The following is a 19,759-nucleotide window of genomic DNA, read 5'->3' as shown; positions in this document are numbered from 1 at the left end:
CAAATTAAAAAGAAAACCCCCAAAAACATAATGGCTAGCCTGAGGGAATCTCTTAATAAACTGAAAGAAGTCAGACTTAGAACAAAAATTAAAAAGCAAATTAAATGAAAATCCTCCTTCTCCTCCCTCCTATACTCCCCTGGAACCCCAAGGCCCTGTCCCTGACTCCCCACAAGATCTTCTCGATCTCTGGGCCCCTGGCTTAAACTCCTCCTCTCAAGACTTAGCTCATCAGCCAGTTCCTCAGCCACTTCCCTTAGATCCTAAAACTCCAACTTCTCCATAAAGCATTCAGCTGCCCAGCATCACCTCCCTCTCTTTAGAAGACTTACAGGGGCACTCAGGCCTCACCTCCAAGCTAGGGGCACACAGGTCACCTGTGTAAATGCTGAAAGCCAGGAAGTGAATTCAGTAGAAGCAGCCAGGAGAGGCAGGAAGGCTGGCTTTGCTGTCCCTTATCCTCCTACTTCCCAGGGCTCTGTCATCTTCAGGCATTCCATGCAGGGTCCATTGTGGATGTATCCTGGACGTCCACTGCAGAGAATTCATGTCCCCTGGACAGCAGGTGATCTATTAAATTATGAAACTCTCCTGCCTCCATTGTCAGAAGAGCCTACGAAATTTGGAGAGGGATTAGAAAGTTAGTGGCTATTCATAACCCCACCCACAGAGACCTCTACTGGCTGCTAAGGGGGGTCCTTCCAGCCCAGGATTACACTGTAGTTGTCAGACAGGCCAGGCGGCCCCCTGGAGGAAACCCACTCTCATAGGGGAAAGAGGTGGCCAGACCCTGTCCCAGGCCCTCCTGCAAATGACCAGGAAGTGATTCTGCTAGAGGCTGATATTCAAGGTTTAACAGGAGTGATTTTAGAGGCATTTCCTCCTACAGTGAACTGGTCAAAAATTGAATCATGCACTCAGAATGAGGGGGAACATCCAAAAGCCCTTGTTGAACTTGTCATACAAACCTTTCAAAGTCACACTGCATTAAACCCAGAAGCCCCAGAGCACGGGAACCTCCTGATTTCTGCTTCAGCAGGAAATTTTCTTCCTCATATAAAACAACAAATTCCAAACAGTGTGGGTGGTTGGTCAGGGCAACGAGTAAGTGTAATAATGGAGGCTGCTACACAATTCTTTGAAAATAGTCAGCAGGAAAGTAAAAGACAAGGAATTAAAAGCAACTCTTCTGGCTTTACAACTTGGATCTTTAGAGAAGAAAAATGCAACCGAGAGTAAATTACAGCCCACTCAGAGGCCTCCCTACTTGCCTCCAGACAACTGGAGGTGTTGCAAGAAACCAGGGCATTGAAAACAGATCCTACTGCTCTTAAGAGAAGGGGAAGCTTAAAAAATACGCCCCTTTTAGGCCCCAGCACCTCCAGAAGGCTTGTTTTTCTCCTCCTGAGAGGCATTTTCCCCTAAATGATGGGGTCAGCCTATCCTCAGTTGCACCTGTGAGCCTACCATTAAACTAGAGGATGGGAACTGTATTTCTTAATTGACACTGGTGGGACTTCCTCTACTATCCCTTCAGAGGCTTATCCCTACCTCTCACCTCTGATTATATTCAAGCTGTTAAGAGTCTCCGGGCAGCCTATTTCATGGCCCATAGCTCAGCCCACTCCATCTTTAGGCCCGATCACACTCATCATGCCTTTCTAGTCTCCCACTGTTGACCAGCAAACCTTCTGGGCAGAAGTTTGTTATGTAAATTGAATGCCACTAGAAATTGTAATGAGAAAGGCATTTTTATCTCCCTGCCCTCAGACCACACTCCAAGTCTCCTATTTTCCTTGCTAGAAACGCATCCTGATATAAGAGGATGAGTCTTCAAAAGATGTCCCAATTAGTCTCTGGTCTACACATGCAAATGAAGTAGGATTCTTAGCATGCACATTACTAGGAAAAAGAATAAACTGTGTCCCTCAGTAGCCCAATACTCGCTCTCCAGAGATGCAGAGTGAAGATTTCAATCTATAACAGACTCTCTTTTGCAACGGGGTATATTCATTTTCACCTCCTCACCCTGTAATACTCCAATCTTGTGATAAATAAATGACAAACATATAGGATATACTGGAGTATATGAGGAGGCCATCTGGGTTAAAACTAATTCAGCCTCACCTTGTTTTACCAAAAGGGCCTGACATGGCCCAGTGAGCATGCACTGTATAAGTGATTTAAGTATTTACTATGTCCCAAAGACAAGAAAAGTGCCGTTAAAGATAAGGATGTAACTTCCCCCACGTTGGCATTTCCTTAAAGATAAGCATCTCTCCCTAAACTAAGGATTGATTGCTGACCTGCTGTGCTCACCTTGTGACCACCCATCTTCCAACCGCAGACCTGCTGTGCTCACTGAATTGCTGTGCTGCCAAAGCAATCTCATGACTATCGTCAAACACTATATAACCACTCTGTACACCCCCACTTCTTTGGAGTGTTTGCTTCCTTTGTGAAAGGGCTCTCCTGGGCTATATGGTCCTCGGGGTTGGATCATCAACTTATTCCAATTTGGTATATAGATTGGTTATGGATGGATTATTTGCGTTGACACTGGCCAGTGAAAAAAGAAGGCAATTTTCACTCAGATGGGAACCAAATCTATAGATTTGTACAAGACCCCAGAGCCATAAAGTCTTCCATAGTTCCTCAGCCTCCTTGGTCCTTGATACTGCTGCCATCTCGACCTCAGTTCTTGCTGACTGTTGACCCTTGCTCAGCTTTCTTTCCAACCCCTTTGCACCCTGATTCACAAGTTCTTTCTGCATTTACATTTACAGGGAGGCAATTAACGTGGACTCACCTCCCTCAGGGATATTGTGAGTCCTCTCATTATTTTCCGGAGTCCTTAAAGCTGACATGGATTCTGTACTCTCTACTCAAGGCTCCACTCCTGTTCGCTGTGTGGATAACCTTCCAGTCTGTAATGCAACTAAATAGGGAGCTCTTACAGAGCCCTCATTCTCCCGAAGGCACGAGCTGCTCGAGGCCATAAAGCCTCCAGGTCTAAATTTCAGTGGGTGCAAACGACTGCTACCTACTGGGACATGACATATCTCAAGGCATTCAGAAGCTACCCCTAAATGCCTTCAGTCCATTTTGTCCATCCTTCTACTCAAAACGAGAAAACAGCCACGTAAACGTCTAGGGGCAGCTGGTTACGGCCCCAGCGGATTCCTGATTCTGCAGCCCTTGCTAACCCTCTCTAAGTTCTTCTCCCAACTATCACCCCAGAGCCTATTTCCTGGCCTTCAGAGCCATTAAACTCCTTTGAAACCTTAAAATTAGGTTTGTCCAAACCCCTGGCTCTCGGCTCACCTACTTTTGACGACCTTTTCATCTATACTGCCACGAAAATAGTGGAATTGCTAAAGGCATCCTGGGGCAGTCTTTTGCCTCTCAGAGACATCCTATAGCATACTTCTCATGCCAACTAGATGCTGTATGCCCCCAGGCTTCCATGCAGTGGCCTCATCTGCCACCCTGACTGACAAAGGCAGTACTCCAACACTAGGCTCTCCCATTCGTCTCTAGGTTCCCCATGCTGTGTCTGCTATTTTGCAAATTCATAGACACAACACCTCTCTACAGGGCCAGAGACGACCTATAAGTGCACTCTTAACTAACTCTTCCATCATCTGACATCGTTGTGATACTTGGAATTCAACTACCTCATTACCCCTCCCTGATGATGGAGAGCCCCACGCTATCCCACATGATTGCCCTGCAACTATAGAAATGGTCTCAAAGCCACAAGAGGATCTCTCAGACATCCCTTTAGACAGTCCAGGCTTACTTCTGTTTTGTGATGGCTCCTGTAAACAGAATTTCCAGAGCAATATAAGAACTGGCTATGCCAAGTTTCCCCACATGAAACACTTGAAGCTTATTCTTTGCCCACTGTAAAATCAGCCCAAGATGCTGGACTCATAGATCTTATTAGAGCCTGCACATGAGCAAAGGGGAAAACTGCCACTCTTTACACTGACTCCAGTGTGCTTTTGGAGTCTGCCATGCTGTTGGTACAAGGTGGAAATCCCACGGATCCTTAACTTCTGCAGGAACACCTATTGCTAATGGACACTTAATTGCTGCCCTATTACAAGCTATTTACCTCCCTTCTCAAATAGCCATTGCTCACTCTTCAGCCCATACTCAGGAAATTGATGTCATATCTTCAGGAAATGACAGGCTGGCAGGGCTGCTAAATATACAGCTCACCATGGACCCCCTAGTCCTTTCTCCACTCAACTTTTAAATGTGCCTTTATCTCTGACTCCCATTATTAACCAGTACGGAAATGCCCCACAATCTGAAAAAGACCATGGGATACAACATGGCACCAAACAATGATCAGATGGATTAGACGCTTGGCCAACGAGACTTCCTGCAGCTTCTTTTCCTTTGACTTTTTGGCTGCACTTATCTCCCACCAAATGGGACATATATGCAGATGGGGGATAGTTAAGGAACTAAAAGACAATTGGCTTTGCCCTGGCATCCACAAAATTTCTGACCCAATTATTTCCCAGTGCACTACTTGCCAATCTCACCAAGTTTCTGGGAGAAATCAGCAGAGCCCAGGAAGTGCTCCCAGGCCCACACCACACTTTGCAGCACTCCAAATGGACTTGATAGCCTTGCCCCCAGCTTTAGGCTATTCTCCCTGTTTGGTTATTGTCTGTATGGCTACTGGATGCACCGAACGCTCTCCAACTAGGCATGCAGATGCCACAACACTGGAAAAGAAGTTATTCCTTGTTTTGAAATTCCCTTATGGATCAAATCAGACCAAGGAACTCATTCTACAGCAGACAAAAACTACTTGCTTGCAGAAACTCTGGGGTACTCATTAAAATTTCATACCCCGTATCATCCTCGATCATCAGGGCTGTCAAATTCTAAACATCAAGAGGACTTTAGGAAAGGTCTGGCAAGAAACTGGGCTTAAAAGGCCAGAGGCTCTGCCCTTGGTCCTCATAAAGATTCAGCATATTCCAAATAGTAGAGATGGATTGACTCCTTTTGAAATAGTGTTTGAATGTTCGATGCCTACTGGCGACTCTAAACCTTCCCTTCCTGGATTAAGTGAATATTACGGGAACTTAAGTGAACAATTTGATGCTATGACTAGCTATAGACAAAAATTAACTGGTATACTTGAAGCATATGGTCAACAGATAAAAGAGGCATGGTCCCCACTTTCTGATAAGCCTTGCTGTCCCATCGGACCAGAAGATCGGGTGTCCATCAAGGTCCTTAGAAGAAAACATGCGCTGTCACCTCGCTGGGAAGGACCTTAGGAAGTCCTACTGACCAAATACACTTCCATCAAAATAAAGGAAAGATCTTCCTGGATCCATGCAAGCCACGTGAAAATAGATGCAGAACATCGCTCTAAGAAAACTCAGAGACAGTCCCCATAGGTGACCTTAAATAAGGATTTCCAGGGCCAATTCCCAGGCCCCAGAAGCAGCCAGCCTCATGGAGTAGCCAGTTTCTCCCAGGATCATGGATCAAGAAACCTCACTTTCACCTATTTTCCCCTCTGGCTTTTAAAACTCCCTACACACACACACACACACCACCACTATCGCCACCAACAACCACCCTTTTTCTCTTAACCAGCATACATATTCCTTTTAATCACTTATTAGGAAGCAGACTCGAGAGTGTTGGTTTCTATCTGTCCTACTTCCCTCTCTGAGTTTCCACTATCAGCTCTTTTCCAGTATGTGTCTTGCTCTTGCTAACCCTCTCTTTCTCAACAGGACCAGCACAGACCAACACCCCCTTATGCCAGTTTACCAAACCCTGGCCACACTAACTATCCAATCTGAATGTTGGTTATGTCAACGGCTAGAGAGTTCAAAGAACCTGAACTAGTCTCTGTTCCTGCTGATGTGAACACCTGGTGGACTAAGTACGGGAGATGGATGAACAATAGGGTATGGTGTCCACGACAAGGACAACACCACTCTGCCTCTCCTGGTGAGTCACGTGGGCCCAGAAAGCCTCTAGAGAAACTCCAGGACTGTCCCTTGCCCAGATGAAAACAACAGGTAAAACTTTTTCCCTTTGAATTGAAAGTAACCCTCACACTGGACCTTTCCTTGGTGGCACACCAGGACAGTATTGCAATCAAACTCTGTGGTTTCATCCCACAGGTGGCATCTTCAAACCTCTCAAGGAAAGTGGAAGTGACTCTAACACTACTCCCTTTGGCACAAACATTTGCCAAATCACCAAATGTTCTGGATGGTTTACAAACCACCATTGTATGACCTGGGGTATTACAGCTGCACGCATGATTAAGCTGCCCCATACCACAAACTATATGTGGGTGGATCCAAACTCTGGACTCACATGGTCAGGTGACAGGACCAGGCTTTACAGCTGCCAAAATCAAACTGCAGGCCTCCTGTACCAGCTGTTCTGCAATCTTTTCTGCTCTCTGATTGACAGGAGCACATGGAAAATGGAGATGTTCAGGCAATAACAGTAACAGTAGCAAAGGTGATGGAATACTCCAGACCCTGGGGACTACTGGTTCAGTTCTAACCTTGTCTGTAAACCACATTGGTCTTTTTGTTTCATGTGGCAACCAAGTATATAACGGGTTCCCAGCTAATTGTTCAGGACAATGTGGACTTGGATATCTGGCCCCTTCTGTCACCAGATACTCCACCCTAAATGCTGGACAAATTGCAAACTTGGGTTCCTTTGTTCCTAAGATTGGCCACATCAACGTGCCAGTTCAGAAGTCATAGAGAATCCACTTGAAAATCCTAACTCCAAGTTGTTTTCAGCATCCATAGTCTTATTCCCAGCTTTGGAGATTACCAGGTGGAAAGGCAATCTTAAATCTCTCCATGGTAATGGAACACTACATTCAACACTACCATGCAAACTTTGAAAATACTCCAGTCAGAGATTAGCAGCCTAGCCTCTGTGGTCCTCCAAAATCCACCTGTTGTGGACACTCTGACTGCCCAGCAAGGAGAAGCTTGTGCAATCATCAGTGAAAAATGCTGCTTTTATGTGAATGGAACAGGGCAAGTAGTATCTAACTTCTATCTATTAAAAGAGAAGATTCACATTTCCCATCAGATGAATGAAGCTCACCCATTTTATTGGACTGACTCATTCCCAGGATCAGGAACTGGTTTAATGTGGTGTGAGGAGACGGGATCCAACCCCTTTTCTGCTTGTTCACCCTCATTCCAGTCTATGTTCTTTTCTCCCTTTGCAGATTTCATACTACTTGGCTACTAACTCACTTTCTCTCTCCAGAGTCACCAGCTCAGCTTTTAACATGTGAAATTTCCCGGGACATTTCAGAGAAAGGAACTGATGGGGTTCAGGGCAGGCCACCCCAAGATGTGCCACCCTGGGATGCGGATCATTTTGAGCTGAAGACAATCAAGGCTAAGAAGATTCTGGAAGAATATGTGACCTTCCCCCAAACTGCCTAAAAGAATTAAGTAGAACGCTGTGTCCCAGGAAGAAGCTCTTACCATAGATAACTCTAGGTGTGGTAGGCAAGAAGGCATCTAGCAAGGGCCATTTTCTCAAAAGAGCTCCTTTGCATCCCACTGGCTATAGATAGGACAACGCAAACATTTGTTTACCGAATACGAAATCTTTTCATCTTTCTATAAATTGCCTCTCTCACTTTGAAGTCTCAGACCTCTATGTTCCTCTTCTCAGTCCAGAAAGACAGACATACTTCATTTCCCCTGACTGTCTTTGGAATTCTTCATGCTTATGTGAATTCCCCGTGTGCACATATTAAACTTTTATTTTCTTCTGCTAACTTGTCTTGCGTCATCTGTAATTCTCTGACCAGCCTTAAGAATCAGAAGGGGAAAAGGGGGTTTTTCTCCCTCTTCCCCTGCACCTTCAATTTGTAAAAAAGGCAACATCTGCAGAGCACAACAAAATGAGCTATGCCTGTAATACGTATGGTGACTTATCAAATTAACATTTGTTAGGCAGAGCCCTGGGGGTACTGGATGGTGAACCTCTGGTTCAACAAAAGACCACAGAGGAAGTGAAATAGAGAAGTGTGTTACTCCCAGGTCCTGGAGGACCTAGAGGGGCCACAGCACGAGGCGCAGGCAGAGAGCAGGCAGGGAGCAGGGTGGGACCTGGGGCAGACACCTTTATTGGGTTCTGCAGGCAGAGTGCTTTCCAGGCTAAATCTGGATTGGACAATTCAAACCACAGGAGGTTTTGGTGAGCTTCCCAGGGGTCTCATCTAAGGGGCAAACAAGGGAAAGCTAGAGAGTGCAGGGAGAGGAGAATGCTTCTCACAAGGGAAGCTGTAGGAACCATATGAGGAACTTACATTTACTTGTGGCTCTGTTACCTGGCCCACCAACCCCATAGGAAATTAAGCACAATGCTACTCAAAGCAAGCCTAACACATTATCTTTAGCTTACAGGAAACCACAGAGAGGAAGGAGAAGATGGATTTGACACATGGTCAAAAACAGTTAAAACCAGCTGAAGGCAACATGATAGTCTGACTTGACCTGACACAGAACCTACAGCTCGTCATACACTCAGTGTAATGCATTATCATGCTACATAATACACCTACCCACAGCTATGACAAGAAATTCTAGACCAAATAAGGGATGAAAAGGGGTGGCACCGCATTCCCCAGAAAATCCTGCCCTGTTCCCCATATTCCTACGAATATTCCTCCCCTTCACGATCTTGACCCCTTATAACAGCTGCTTAATCCCCCTAGAGCTAAAAAGCTGATTTGTGAAATTGTTCCCATTTTTCTATTCTTCGGCCATTGAATAAAGCTTGTGCTATAGAATGCTCAGCTTCAGTTTTGTTTCAACTCTACGAGACCGAACAGGAAAGACCCCTCCAAGGAAGAGCTGGGGGTTGTGGGTTCCAGTCCCACCCATGGACTCTTCCTTGGGTCCCCTCTGATTGTGGGACAGTGGAGAGAGGCTAAATTGGTAACAGAATTGGCACTGGATCATGGGTTCAAGTCCCACCAGAGAGAAACTGGTAACAACTCTGCTGGTCGTCATCTAGGGTGTGTACTCTCAAGAGAGGCTAGTGTCATTTCAAGGCCCCTGCAGGCCACCTGGCCACACAAAATGGATGCCAAGGCAGCAATGCTATGGAGTAGTTTACCGAAACTCCCAACAAACTCTTAGAAGAAAATATAGGAGTAAATCTTCATGACTGTGGGTTAGCCAATGCTTGCTTTCTTTTAGTTTTTATTTTTACTGAGGTAACACTGGTTTATAACGTTGTATAGATTTCACGTGCACATGAGAATTCGACATCTGTATACACTATAGCATGCTCACCACCACAAGTGTAGTTTCCATCCATCATCATATAACTGTCCCCCCCCCTTACTCAACCTAAGAAAAATATAAATAAATTGGACTTCATCAGAATTAAAAACTTGTGAGCTTGAAAGGATACCATCAAGAAGGTCATGCCACAGAACGGAAGAAAATATTTGCAAACCATACATCTGATAAGGGGATTGTATCCACAATTTAGGAAGAACTCTTACAACTCAACAAGAAGAAGATAAGTAGCCCAATTTAAAAAAGGACAAAGGATTGAATAGACACTTCTCCAAAGAAGATATACAAACATCCAACAAGCACAGCGAAAAAGATTCTTGACATCAGTCATTCGGGAAATGGAATTCAAAACCACGGTGCAAAGCACCCTCCCCAAGGATGGCTACTGTCAAAAAGTCAGATAAGAACCAGCACTGAAGATGACGTGGAGTGACTGGATCTCTCATAGACTGCTGGTGGGAATGTAAAACAGTGCAGCTGTTTTGGAAAACCGTTGGGCAGTTCCTTAAAATGCTAAACATGAAGTTACTGTATGATCCAGCCATTCCGTCCCTAGGTATGTACCCAACACATGATAACATGCGTCCACACAAAAACTTACACGTCGATTTTCCTAGCAGCATGACTCCTAGCAGCCCCAAAAGCAGAAGCAATCCAAACGTCCGTCCACTCCTGATGGAGAAATAAAATGTGAACTATCCACACAATGGAATATTATTGCTCCATAAGAATGAATAAAACGGTGATAAAACATTGATAGATCTTGAGAACACTCTATTAAGGGAAAGGAGCCAGTTACAAAAGACAACATACTGTCTGATTTCATTGATATGAAATCTCCACAAGAGGCAAATCCATAGAGACAGAGAGAGCAGTGGCGGCCAGGGGATGGGGGAGGGGGAATGGGAAGCGACTGCTAATGGACACAAACTTTCCTTTCGCGGTGAGGAAAACGTTGTGAAATTAGATCCCAGTCACGGCTGCACAATTCTGTGGATGTACTAAAACTCACTCAAGTGCACATTTTCAGTCGGTGAGTATTACGTTATGGGAATAAAGCTATCATCAAAATAAAGCACCAAACTGTTTCCAAGAAAGAATTCCAGGGTCAGGAAAGGCTGAGTGCCAGAGAGAAGAACCTGGCCAACGGAGGAACAGAGGAAGAAGTCGGGGGACCAGTGCTTCCTCCAAGCTGGCCCCTTGTTCATTTCCTGATTGAGGCAGGGAAATGCGAAACAGAACCAACCAGTCACTTATGTCTGAGGGCTCTAAATGGAGCTGGGAAGCCATGAAGGAAGTGGGTCTTATGCACGTCCTCGTGGGGTAGAACAGGAACCTTTGAAGTCAGTAACGCTGGAAGAAACCTGCAGCTCATCCCAGAGTCAGACGTTGGCCTTCCTCTGGCTAGCCTTATCAATTATTTTTAGCCAAGATTAGCTTTCTGCTGCGAACCCCAATGAACCTTCTTTGTAATGCAAACCTCCCTCTGTGCCTTTCAAAGCCCCTGACTTCTACTCCCTAGCGGGACACTATTTGGGTTTCTACCTGAATCTCTGCTCCCTGAATTGCAACTCTTTGAGCCCAAAATAAACACCTCTGCCTCTCATTTTCCTTCTTTATTTTTAGGTTAATCGCCCCAGTGGTGTGTCTGAGTCCTGCCCAGCACTTAGATTTCTGTTTTGACTGGAGCCAGAATACCAGCAACAGCTGCAAAGTGAATATGTGCCTGATTTTTTCGATTTGTTCTCTCTTCTACACTAGCCTGAAAGCTGACTGTAAACGACCCCTTTGCACAGCGCGGCCAAGACTTGCTTAAAATCACCGCGGAGTTTCCAGCAAGACACAGCCCTGCTAGTGTCTCTGGGGCGTGTCTCCTACACTCCTTAAAAAACGTTGTTACTGATCCCACCTCTGAGCACCGCCCTACACAGAGGCTGACCTGTACTGTAACCACCACATTTACACACACATTTAAACATGCGAACATGTACAGGCCAGGACCGCGCCAGGCCTCCCCCCGGCCGCTCCGAGGGCCGAGCGCGCTCCCGCTCGGGCTCACCAGCGTCCGGTGGGGGAGCCTCGGGGTCCCCTCCTACAGACGGGGAAACTGAGGCTCGGAGAACTCGAGCCACACGGGAGGAGGGCTCGGGCGGGCACCCACCGCCGGCTGACCCGAGGCTCCGCTCTCCCTCGGAGCTCCGGCCCTCCGGCCGCTCGCCGCGCGGTAACCGAGCCCCGCCGCGGGGCGCGGAGGCGGCAGGAGGGCGCGGCCGGCCTGGCTCCCCGCCGTTCCAGCCCGGGCGCGCGGGGGACCGAGACGGCGCCGGCGGAGGTTCCAGAGGCCGCCAGGATGCGGGGCGGTCCCGCCACTCACCTGTGGGGTCCGCAGCGTCGCTCGCCTCAAGGACGGAGTCCGCCGTTCGAGTTCTGAGCGCAGACACGTCGGCAACAAACTGCGCCAGGCGTCTCGCCCCCTGGCCTGGCTGGAAACGCGCCGCTGCCCCCGCGCCAACGCTCTCAAAAGGCGCATGCGCACAGCGAAGGCCCGCCCCAAGTATGGATGCCTCCTCTGACTACGCGTGCGCAGTGGGGGCAGCTGTGCTCCTTAGACCCCCGGGCTCACGCGCTGTATCGCCAGAAAGGACTGCGCCTTCCTGATTCGGGCCGTCGAGGCACGCCCTCTCGTGGGGAACCGGCGCAGAACAATTACACAGAGTGTGTTGACTGCCCTTACTCCCTCGGGCATTTATTGAGCGCCCACTGGATGCCAGGCACTGCGCTGGGTGCTGCTACCTCAGGGACAACGACCGAGGCAGCCCAGCAGGGAAGCCCTGATCGCCAAGGAGCGGGTCTCAGCGGTCGGCCACGTTTTCCCCTACAGCTAACAGACAGTCCAGCGCGTACACGTCTGCGGACCGAGGGACCGAGGGGAGACGGAGCCGGCCCTGCCCTCCGGGATCGGGCTGCCGGGAAAGGAACGGTCGGAGGGTAGAGGTGGCTGTGGGCGCGCCCGTGGGGTGGGGCTGGGGAACGGGACTTGGGCAGGGGACAGGGGATTGGCGGGAAGGGCACTTTCCCGCGGCCGCGCAGATGGAGGCTCCGGGCGCCGGACCGGGGCCGGGGGCGTCACCGGGGCTGGAGGCGGCCCTGCAGAAGCTCGCGCTGCGGCGGAAGAAGGTGCTGAGCGCCGAGGAGATGGAGCTGTACGAGCTGGTGCAGGCGGCGGGCGGCTCCATGGACCCCGATGTGTGCACAAGTGAGCGGGAGCGGGCGCGGGCCGGGCTGCGCGCTCGGCGACCCCCGACCCTCCAGCTCTCCCAGCCACCGCCCTTGTCGGACCCCCTTGAGGCCCAGCGTAGAGTCGGGGTCTTAAGGGAGGCGGCCACGCCTGCCCGCTCTGGCCGAGCAGCCTGGCCCGGGCGAGGAGGCTCCTTGCGCAGCGCGCCTGTCTCTCCAGGATCCTGCTGGGCCTGCTGAAGCTGAACGTGGCGCCCCTAGCCTTCTTCCAGATGCTCAAGTCCACGTGCCCCGGGCAGAGGCTGCCGAGCGAGTCCCAGGCCCCCGCGGCCGTGTCACTGCCCACATCCAGCGCACCTGAGACGAGAGGTCAGAGGTGGGCCCGGTGCTCCCTGCTTCTGTGGCCCCGGCAGCGAGGTGGCGGGGATGGGGCGGATGGGGGGGCGGCAGCGCCCACCCCAATGTCGGATTGGCCCTCAGTGGCCAGGCCTTTCTGCTGGTCTTCTCCCAGGACACGCTGGGCTAGCCAAGGGCTCACCCCTGGGGCTCCGTCTCTTCAGCTTGGCTGCCGCCCTTGAGAGAGCACGTGCAGATCGGTGGCCGCAGAGCAGGTGCCCCAGGGAGGCCCAGTGGGCTAGGCTTCATCTGGGGCTTTTGCTGCCCCAGCCTCTTCTCACCTCTGGGCTCTTGCCTTCATCCCACAAACACCGGACGAGACTGCTTTGGTCTTCGAGGACTCGGCGCTGCACCTCCCACACTGAGGCTACACCCTGCTGCTCCTGCTCAGCACCCTCATGTTTCTGCTCAGTCTCCTCGTCCTGGGGGCCCACCAGCAAAAGCACCGGCAGGACACCTTTCAGGTACTTCCTCCAGCCAGCACCCCTCACTCCCAGCCCAGCCACCTCCCTTCGCCCCTTCCTCCTCTGCTGTGGCAGGATGCACCAGGGCTCACGGGCCTGGGGAGTCCAGTACCCCATCCCCGTCTTTCTGCATGGCAAGCGGGCCCTTGATTCCAGAATCCGCAGAGGCGGAGAAAGGCTCCGTGGACTCCCGAGAAATCAGGCCCCAGGCCAGCAGCCCCTCCCTGCAGCCCAGCAGCCCTGCCCTTGCCCCTCAGGTTCCCATGGTGCCCCTGACTCCAGCCCTGAGCATCCTCCTCAACGTCTTCCTCATGCTGCAGCTGAGCTCCCTGACCTGGCTGAGCTTCTCCATCTGGCTGCTGATTGGTGAGTGGGGCCAGGCTGGGACCCTGGGTTGGCTGCAGGAGGAGGGCAAGCAGGGAAGCTGGGCTGGGACCTGCCCCTCAGGCTTGTGCCACCCCTGCAGGATTCGTGGTGTATTTTGTCTACGGCATCTGGCACAGCAAGGAGAACCAGCGGGAGCTGCCGAGGTTGACTGCCACAGACAGCGGCCTGGAGGAGATGGTGCAGGCCCTGCAGCCTCTTAGCCAGGCACCTGCCTAGGAGCCCAGACACATGGAGCAGCCGGCCAGTCCATGAGGACCGCTGGGGGCCTGCCTGTCTTCCCCTACATCCCCACGAGGCTGGAGGGGCTGGCAGCCCTTCTATCCGAGGCAGCTCGGATTTGCAGGCCTGCCCATGCCAAGGGGTCCTCAGGACCGCAGGACCTTAGCACAGGTGCAGAGCTTTGAATTCCTCAGGAGTGGGCCGTGGCCAGTCCTGGTGTGGTGGACTCTGCGTAGCACCTTCCACTTTATGACCAACTCCAGCCACCTGGGCAGGTGAGCAGGGTGGTCAGGGAAGAGGCCTGCAGCCCCAGGGATCTGCAATAATAACTGCTCAGTCACCCACGTGGCCTGCCATCGTGTCCACTGTGGTGTTCTTTGTGGCACTGAATCCTCGCCTGCTCCTGGGAACCAGAAGATTGTCCCCAATCCACAGTAAAGTTGGTGAGGTTCTGTAAGGGGGAGACACCAGCCCTGGGACAGGGACATGACCAGGTCAGGATCCCAGGGTCCTGCCCTCAGGCCACTGCCTTCTGCCCAGCACAGGGTGGGGCTACACACACCAGGCACGGAGGGCTCCCTCACAGGGTGGGCCCAGGCTCCCTCCCAGGTTTCCCACATGTCCCCTTGGGGGCGGATGCAGAGAGCAGAGCCTGGACCCCAAGGAGGCCGCCTAGAAAGGGCAGTGGAGTTCCTGGGTTCCCTGAGTTTCCAGGGCTCCTAGAGAGCAGGGCATGTGCCTGAGGCCCCAGGATATAGAGGCCCACAGGTACATGCATCACGCATCTCTCAGGCACCCACACGGCTCACCTGGGGGTGCACACCCACGTGCAGACTGAGGCAACGGCTGTTTCCAAGCTCAGGGCCCGCAGCTCCAGCTGCCGCTCTCCCTGCGGCCCCCTCAGGGATTTGGGATGAAGGCTCAGGATGGGAGACACGCGTGCAGGTGGGTGCACAAGCGCCTAGGCCCTACCTGGTGGCTATAGGGCCCCATCCTCAGGGTCCCCAGGCCCACTCTGCACCCCAATTGGTCTCCCCAAGTCCATGTTACATCTACCATAGATGCCTCCAACTCCTTGATCCTGCCTGTGAGGACCACACAGGAAGCTGCTGGCTTTGGCAGCTTTACTCCTTGACTCTCTCCGGCCTTGACATTAGCCTTCTCTGGGCCCCAAGGACAGCCAGGTACTCGTGATCTCACTCCAATAACCAGGCCTCAGGGCTGTGAACTCTCACCCCAACCCTTCTTACCCCGCCTCCCATGGACACTGCTCTGGGGATTGAGAGGCAGCAGGGACCCCAAGGTTTTGCTAGGCTCCAGGTTCCAGGTGATTCCAGGTGCTTCCCAGCCTGGGCTGCAGCCTTGGGCCTCCCCAACCTGGCCCATGTCACCCCACCAGCAAGCTGCCAGCATGACCTGGTCACCAGGGACCCATGAGAAGGCAGCCCCTTACCTCCCTGGAGTGGGTACCCCCCAAATCCCTGCCCCTCCATGGGACCAAGAGAGGGCTGGACTGCTGCAGCCCCCGTCCCTCCCCTCCTGACCATGGGCCCGGGGACATGGGCAAATTCTCCAGCATGCAGGACTCAGGCCCCCGGGAGGATGCCAGAGCCAGAACCAGGCCAGCCTGCTGGGGGCTTCCATGGGCTCTGTTACAGGCATTGTCTCTGGCCCCTGGTCTGCACCTGGGGTCTTGGTCAGAGCATGGTCCCTGTGCAGTTGCCTCAGGCTGAGGTGGCCAACTGCCCAGACACGCTGTCGTGTGTGACCTTGGCCAGCAGTGACGTGTGCAGATATACAGCCTCCCCACCCCTTGGCTCCCAATAGCTTGGTGAGCAGCTTCCTGGGCATTGGGTTGGGGGTCACCAAGGAGACAGATAGAAGGTCCCAAAGGACCCCATGCCCACCAACTCAGCCCCTCTACCCTCCTCCCCCTTCAGCCCCCCACAGCCCAAGGGCTGCCACCAGGAAGGGGCTGGTGCTCATAAGCTGAGCAGGTAAGGGCCCAAGAAGTGCCTGGTATTCTAGGGGGAGTTAGATCACCTGCTCCCTGCACTCATCATTCCATGGATGAGGCCCAGAGCTGGGAGGGGCCCTGCCCTAGGACACCAGGATCAGAACAGCTGTGACAACTCTTGTCAGGCTTCTTTCTCCCCCACCTTGGACTCTGGCTGCACAGACCCCCGTGCAGGGTAGCTGAGAGGGCAGGGGTTCTACCTGTGGTGGGAGGTCTGGGAGCCAGGCAGGGCCGGAGTTAACCACAGCCAGGGTGGTGGACAGCTGGAGAGCAGGGAGCTATGGGGAACACTGGAGACAGAGCCCAGGAGAGCGTTCTCCAGCCCCAGCAGGAGCCCCACTGTTTCCCTGCAGGTCTCCATACAAAACTGGCTTCTGTGATCCCCAGGGAGCACCCCACCAAGGCTGGAGCTGGGGGAGTGACAGTCTGTGTGGGAGCTGAAGGGTAGGATTTTTCCCCCACCCCCTGCCCTGGGCCTGCTAGGGCTTCATCCATGAGTCCGCTAGGCAGGGCCCCCACCCTTGCCAGCCCCTATCTCTCCCCCCAACTCTCAACCCCCAACCAGCAGAGAAAGGCTACAGGCCTCAGGAAAGGGCGAATGAGTGGGTGCCAGGGCCACCTTGGTGACAGTGTCCAGCTCCCCGCAGGTGGGGGTAGGTAAGGGGCAGGCTCTGCTGGTCCTGGGACCCTGCCCTGGGTGTCAGGGACACTTACACTGGCACAGTGTCACTCCACACGGCACCAGCCCCGGATCTCACAGGTCCTGTGGGTCCCATTGAACACCACACACTGGCCCGTGTTTATGCCTTGAAAACACAAGGCAAACTCCGGGCGCTCCAATCTCCACAGGATCTGGGAAGGGAGTGGCAGGGGGCTGTTGGAGAAAGGAGAGATGCAGAGGCACCACCAGGCCTGCACGTTGGAGCCACCCGGGGTCCCAGCACGGCCCCCTGAACCCCCATCCCAGTGGAGGTGCCGGAAGACAGAGCCCTCAGCTATGTGGCTGTGCATTCCCGTCTCCCCTTCAGAACAGTCTTCGTCAGCCCGGCAGGTCCCCAGTGGATGGAGGGTGCTGACGTGGTGAGAGCAGAGCTGTCCAGGCCCAGGAGGTGTCTCCCCTTCGTGGGATGCTCGGTATTGTCAGTATTTTTTTTCCCATGTGAGTCATTCTAATAGATGTGTGGTGGTACCTCAGGGTGGCTCTAAGTTGATTAATCAACTGCCTAATGCAAATCGAACATCATTTGTTGAGTTATTTGCCAACATCATATCCTCTTTGCTGAAATGTCTATTCATGTCTTTTGCCTGTTTTGGGGAGGGAGTGGGTTGTTTATTGTTTAGTCTGGAGAGTTCTTTGTATACTCTGGACACAGTTGTCTTAGTCTGCTCATACCACAGACTGGTTGACTTAACAGATATTTCTTTTCTCGCAGTTCTCGAGGCTGGAAGTCAGATATTAGGGTGTCAGCATGGTTAGGTTCTAAGGAGAGCTCTTTTTTCTGTCTTGCAGGTGGAACCTTCTCACTGTGTGTTCACATGACCTCCTCTTTGTGGGTGAGGGGTGGTAGGGGAGGCAGAGGAAGACAGAGACATAGAGCTTTCTGGTGTCTCTTCTTTGAAGAGCACTGATCCCATCATGAGAGCCCCATCCTCATGACGTCATCTAGCCCTAATTACCTCCCGAAAACCCCATCTCCAAATACCGTCACATTTAGAGTTAAGCGTTCAACATAGGAATTTTGAAGGTAGGTACAAAATTTCAGTCCATTGCATTCTGCCCCTGACCCCCCAAAATTCATGTCTCTCTGCTATCAAAAATACATTCGTTCCATCCAAATAGCCCCAAAGGCCTTAACTCATTCCAGCATCTCTAAGGTCTAAAGTCCAAAATCTCATCTAAGTATCATTTAAATCATGTATGGATGAGACTAGAGCTACGATTCATCCTGAGGCAAAATTCCTCTCCAGCTGAGAACCTGTGAAACTGGACATGTATTGTGCTTCCAAGATACAATGATGAGACAGACATAGGACAGACTTTCCCATGCCAATAGAGAAAGACCAAAAATAAACATCTGTGATGCTCTAAAAGATTGGAACGACATTGAGATTCATGGAAGGCTGCACCCAACAACTGAGGGTACACATTCTTTTCAAGTTCACATGGAACATTCCCTAAGAGAGACTGCAGGCTCAACAATAAAATGCGCCTCAAAACTATTAAAGAAGAGGACTCTGAGTGTGTTATTTTGACCATAAGAGAATTAAATTAGAAATTAATAATAGGTATCTGAAAAATTGCCAAATATTTTGAAGTCAAGCAACATGCTTATAAAAAACCTGTAGGTCAAAGAAGAAGTGACGTTGGAAATGAGAAACTCTTTTGAACTGAGAGATGATTGAAAAGCCACATATCAAAACTGATAGGATGAGGCTGAGGAAGATCTTAGAGGAACGGTTCTATCTCTAAATGCCTATATTAGAAAAGAAGAGAGGAATTAGATCAATATTTGGAGCTCCCACTTTGAGAAGATGGGAAAGTAAAGTGACGTATGCCAAAGTAGGCAGGAGGAAGTACACAGTAAAGCAAAACACTGGAACACAGAAAATGGAAAACACAGAATCAATCAAGAGAATCAACAGAAGCAGAAGGCAGTTCTGCAAAAAGATTGATAAACTTGACCTACCTCTAGCAACACTCATTAAAGGCAAGAAAGAGAGGGAGGGAAAGAGAGAGGAATTAACAGTCTCAGGAAATAAAGACAGGATATCACAGCCCTCAAACCAAGAGGATTATTCTGAGGCTTTGAAACCTAAGTGAGGAACTCCTGCTAGTGTTTGCCCACCTTGATTTTCAAACTCTTTGGGGTCAATGACTCATTTTTACCTTCTTTTTTCTCCTTTTTTGAACTGGAATGTCTCTAATTTTTATCCAATGCCTGTCCCACCAATTGTCTATTGAGAACAGATCTCAAGACGGAGAGGAATTGTGCCCAGGAGCTGTACCTGATAGATTCTATTCAGGAGCCTCAGCAGCACCTGATGTGGACATTGTCATGGGATGAGACTTTAGGAACCTTAAGAAGGTGTGAATGTATTTTGTATTTGGGATCTCTGGGGGCCAAAGGGCACATTGTGCTAGGCAGAATTTCTAGACTGGCCTCCCAAATACGTCTCACCCTAATCCCAGAACCTGTGAAGGAGATGAGATATCAGTCCTGTGATTATGATGTTATATGGCACAGTTCTCTTTAGGATGGGGCGATTATCTGGGTGGGCCAGGCCTAATCACATGAGTTCTTAAATGCAGAGTTTTCTCTGGGTGGTAGGAGAAGACAAAGCCAGAGACATTCGCAGCATGAGAAGGACTCGATGCCACATTACAGCATAGAGGATCTGAGGAAGGAGAAAGCCACCTGAGAAAGAATGCAGACAGTCTGTAGAAGCAGAGAATGGCTCCTGAATGACAATCAGCAAGGAAACAGGGATCTCAGTCCTTCAACTGCAAGACACTGAATTATGCCAATGCAGGAGTGACCTTGGAAAGGGACGCTGAGTCTGGGTGAGAATGTAGGCAGCCATCACCTTGATTTCAGCCCTGAAACCCTTAGCAGAGAACCCAGGCACATCATCCCAGATTCTGACCTACAGAGTCCACGATAATAAATGGGCATTGTTTTAAA

At 50.9% G+C, this 19,759-nt stretch overlaps 2 protein-coding genes, 1 long non-coding RNA gene and 1 other non-coding gene across 53 annotated transcripts in view; 1 reads left to right on the top strand and 3 right to left on the bottom strand.

The window, feature by feature from the left end:
* Positions 1-613, bottom strand: part of LOC138915189 (uncharacterized) — a 2,560-nt gene extending 1,947 nt beyond the window's left edge. The window contains exon 1 of the long non-coding RNA XR_011420773.1: positions 352-613. This is a non-coding gene — a long non-coding RNA (uncharacterized lncRNA). The remainder of the gene's footprint in view (positions 1-351) is intronic.
* The window catches only part of LOC138915187 (cationic amino acid transporter 4-like), a 22,777-nt gene extending 10,876 nt beyond the window's left edge, over positions 1-11,901 (bottom strand). Inside the window, 2 exon segments of the mRNA XM_070219965.1 lie at positions 9,958-10,028; positions 11,731-11,901. Coding sequence (XP_070076066.1) covers positions 9,958-10,028; positions 11,731-11,886 — 227 coding nt within the window. The 5' untranslated portion in view covers positions 11,887-11,901.
* On the top strand, positions 11,902-19,759 carry LOC138915117 (cationic amino acid transporter 4-like). Of its 50 annotated transcripts, none has more exons than XM_070219941.1 (13): positions 11,902-12,071; positions 12,238-12,612; positions 12,814-12,969; positions 13,074-13,453; positions 13,711-13,819; positions 13,920-14,502; positions 14,852-15,004; positions 15,121-15,243; positions 16,430-16,520; positions 16,926-17,210; positions 17,587-17,821; positions 19,045-19,162; positions 19,406-19,759. In XM_070219941.1, the coding sequence occupies exons 4-6, from the start codon at positions 13,388-13,390 to the stop codon at positions 14,054-14,056; spliced, it is 312 nt and encodes a 103-aa protein (XP_070076042.1). In that variant the 5' UTR covers positions 11,902-12,071; positions 12,238-12,612; positions 12,814-12,969; positions 13,074-13,387; the 3' UTR covers positions 14,057-14,502; positions 14,852-15,004; positions 15,121-15,243; positions 16,430-16,520; positions 16,926-17,210; positions 17,587-17,821; positions 19,045-19,162; positions 19,406-19,759. The 50 variants fall into 50 exon arrangements, with proteins under 50 accessions (XP_070076042.1, XP_070076020.1, XP_070076031.1 ...); XM_070219949.1 differs by having other exon boundaries at positions 11,938-12,071; positions 12,814-12,962; positions 13,105-13,453; positions 17,105-17,235; XM_070219919.1 differs by lacking the exon at positions 19,045-19,162 and having other exon boundaries at positions 16,926-17,235.
* MIR8929-1 (microRNA mir-8929-1) lies at positions 15,538-15,672 on the bottom strand. Its single transcript, NR_127915.1, has one exon. It is a non-coding gene; the product is annotated as a microRNA 8929-1 (primary transcript).

Source organism: Equus caballus, chromosome 8, assembly GCF_041296265.1.
Source record: "Equus caballus isolate H_3958 breed thoroughbred chromosome 8, TB-T2T, whole genome shotgun sequence".
Classification (NCBI taxonomy): Eukaryota; Metazoa; Chordata; class Mammalia; order Perissodactyla; family Equidae; genus Equus; species Equus caballus.
The sequence above is the reverse complement of the archived record's forward strand: the minus strand, read 5'-3'. Positions and strand labels throughout refer to the sequence as shown.